This window comes from Triticum dicoccoides, chromosome 5A (genome assembly GCF_002162155.2).
Source record: "Triticum dicoccoides isolate Atlit2015 ecotype Zavitan chromosome 5A, WEW_v2.0, whole genome shotgun sequence".
Classification (NCBI taxonomy): domain Eukaryota; kingdom Viridiplantae; phylum Streptophyta; class Magnoliopsida; order Poales; family Poaceae; genus Triticum; species Triticum dicoccoides.
The window spans coordinates 343,447,736-343,450,888 of NC_041388.1; the positions used below are offsets into that span (position 1 = coordinate 343,447,736).

Sequence of the window (3,153 nt, forward strand, 5' to 3'; positions counted from 1 at the left end):
GGCAGCAATGCAACGGCGCTCCGGTAGGTGACAAAGGGGATCACGTCGTCGTCGGACCCGTCTGCTTCGAGGAGCGTGAAATTTGCCTACAAATACTACTAAAAATATCGCCTCGAGAAGCTTCCTGCCAGCTAACGTCCAGCCCAGCGCGATCCGTTCGACCTACTCCATTGTTAGGAAATACGTATCGGAATAATAGCCCACGATGTGGATGTGTTCCCCTTTTTCCTTTTTGCTTGTTCTACCCTGACTGAAAATGGAGTGAGATGGTTCCTCAAGCAACCGTTATCGAGCACAAAAGACGTGAACACGGATACAAGTTTGGTCGCCAGGCGTCCAAGCCAAACATGAATTTCCCGAGCTAAAACTATAAACTATCGATTGCAAGTCTGAAACACAGTATCTGCGCATGTAGTACTAAAGAATTACAGTCACGTTCACTACCAATAGTTCCATTTCGCAGACTGACATTTCAAGAATTTCACAAGACAAAAAACGTATGATTTTCATGAATTTACAAGACAAAACAACCATTAACAACAAAATAATATTCCACATTACATGATTTTTGACGAGCTAATTTTACATGACAAGACTCCCACTGTTACAATCTGCAGAGCAGCGGAAGGAACAGCACCTAGCTAGAACCATGGACACAAGACTTCACCGGCCGGAGTCACTGACCAGTGACCGACCACCGGAGACGCCGGGCACAAAAACGCCGGCTTATAGTCATCCGGGACGGACTAACCAAACCCTACCACAAGAGAACAAATAATAGATCTACACAATGAACAAGGATTAGAGACTTAGAGCTAATCCGCTAAAAGCCCGTGCAGAATGTCTAAAATGCCATCTGCATCGCGGCGACCCATTAACCTAACATCATGACACGCTAAAGACAGTAGTAGTAGCTGACGAACACAAACTGGGTGCTAATTGGCGGCGAGAAGCGAGTCCCAGTCGATCTCGTACGACGGGTACTTGGTGAGGGCGAAGCAGGCTGCCTCATCCCATGGCGCCTCGCTGAAGTCGAGCTGCTGCATCTCTGGAACCTCTGCTGCGGTGGTGGTGGCGGGTGACGGTGACGACTCCACGGACTCCAGCGAGGACGACGCCTCGTCGGAGGACGGCGAGGAGCAGTTGCTGGTGGGGGTGGACGACGTGGCTGCGGCGGTGGACGCGGAGACGGAGGCGGACTTCTTGGCGTTCTTGGAGGCGGTGATGTTCTGGCAGAGGGTCTGGAGCTTGGCGTCAACGGAGGCATGGAGCGGGCCGCGGGAGGCAGCGTTGTCGGGGAAGTTGAGGCGCGCTGCGTCGCCGCGGAGGCGGTAGGCTGCCTGGTCGTAGGCGAGGGCCGCCTCCTCGGCGGTGTCGAAGGTGCCTAGCCAGAGGCGGGTACGGTTGCGGGGGAGGCGGATCTCCGCCACCCACTTGCCCCAGTGGCGCTGCCGCACGCCACGGTAGAGCTTCTGCGGCCGCGGCGGGGTCGCCGCTGCCACCGAAGCAGGCTTCATGGGCTGGGGCCGTGGGCCGAGGTGGCCCGGCTGGCCGGTCTGGCGCTGGAGGTGGAGGCGTGCCTGGATGTAGTGCATCTGGGCCGGGCTGAGCTCGGTCTGGGCCTGTGCCTGCACCCCGTACGGGTACCCACTGTAAGCAGCGTGGGGGAAGGAGAATGGCGAGGTGGGACTAAGGTGGGAGTGGAGTGGAGGGGGGGCAGAGGCTTCTCGGATAAAAGGCTCGAGTGCTCTCACCAGATCCTCCCCGGACAGATCTATAGCGGCAGCCATCTAAGGAGCTAGGAAGAACTTTTTTTTTTTGGATTTTTGTTTTTTGGAAAGATGAACAAGAAAGAAATCTGCCTGGTTTCCAAACCAAAACCTAGAACAGGCAGAGAAAATCAACAACAGCCACGGCAAAAAGAGATGGCGTTGGTGGCAGATCTAGACACAACGAGCAAGGAGGTGTGGAAAAAGAACCTCGCCTGGCCGATTACTACAACTAAAAGAGAAGAAAAACGAACAGATCTGGAGCCCCTGGATCTAAAACGTCCTGGAGACCTCGCTGCCTGCCGAGTGAACAAGGAGACGAACAAGGGAGGGGGGAAGAGGGCTTGGGATTCAAAGAACTTTACCTTGGCGACGCAAGAACTCGCTCGGATCTATTCTTACCTCGCTCGAACTCACGTGAGTGGTCTGTGGTTGCTGGGATTGAGGCTTTTTCGGTGGCTGGTGGAAGGTGTGTGGACGAAGGTCGGAGTGGGCGAAATGGAGGCGGGGAGGAGGACTGGAGGGCCAAGCAGCTCCTTTATAGCGCGGGCGGCCCCTGGGCAGCCCGCAACTTCGTGACCCATGGTTTATCCTCTCCCGATTAATTATTGCCCCTTTTCCATCCTCTCGCGGTTGTTTAGGGCTGTGATTAGTGGTTTGCTTCGCTCCCACTCCTCCCCCCTCCGCGCGACTGTCATGTGGGACACCGGGCAGATGCACAGGCAGGCATTAAATGCCCGATCGGATGTGCTGGGGAAAACCGCGTCGAGCAGCGGGGCTCCGCCACTGGGAGGACGCCAGGTGTCCTGCAAACCGACACCTGTGGGGCTGAGGAACCGGGTGTCGCCGGTGTGGCCGCCGTGGCGAGCCTTGATGGAGGCTTTCTGGTGTCCGCTGCTCGACGCCGGACAGCTTCGCCGGGGCCGCGAATATTCCGCAGGAATCGCTGCCTCGGCCGCTGCAAGTGGCAAACGGCTCGCACGGAGGTTGCGCGCCAGTTCCGTGAATCGCTCGGACGGCAACGGTTATTTCTGGTTATTAGAATTTTCCTAATCTGGTTCAAACAAACTTCGAGCTGCAAGCTTGTCCATGGTGTTGTATCGCAATTTGGAAGCTTGACGAAGATAGAATGTTCCCTTCCTTTAGGGGCCTATGGGTGCATCCGGGCGCGTCCGCGGACAACGTTCACCGAAGCAAAATTTCGTGTTTTGACTTTTTTGCGAAACTTGTTCAAGATCTAACCTTGCTTTACAAAAAAATTGAGATCTGACTCTTTCTTACCGCCAAGGCCCCTGAGGCCAACTTCACCGCGCGACCCTATCCTATCCGTCCCGTCCGTTTAGGGTAAAACGGACAAACCATACGGCTCAGCACACGGGCGCAA

At 55.4% G+C, this 3,153-nt stretch overlaps 1 protein-coding gene across 1 annotated transcript; it reads right to left on the reverse strand.

The window, feature by feature from the left end:
• Positions 1 to 513: 513 nt before the first annotated feature.
• On the reverse strand, positions 514 to 2,297 carry LOC119301421 (ethylene-responsive transcription factor RAP2-13-like). The gene has a single exon (XM_037578384.1). The coding sequence runs from the start codon at positions 1,788 to 1,790 to the stop codon at positions 936 to 938; it is 855 nt and encodes a 284-aa protein (XP_037434281.1). The 5' UTR covers positions 1,791 to 2,297; the 3' UTR covers positions 514 to 935.
• Between the last annotated feature and the right edge of the window lie 856 nt (positions 2,298 to 3,153).

Bases quoted from the DNA above. Each gene is read 5' to 3' on its own strand.
- LOC119301421 (XM_037578384.1), bottom strand. From the start codon at position 1,790: ATGGCTGCCGCTATAGATCTGTCCGGGGAGGATCTGGTGAGAGCACTC.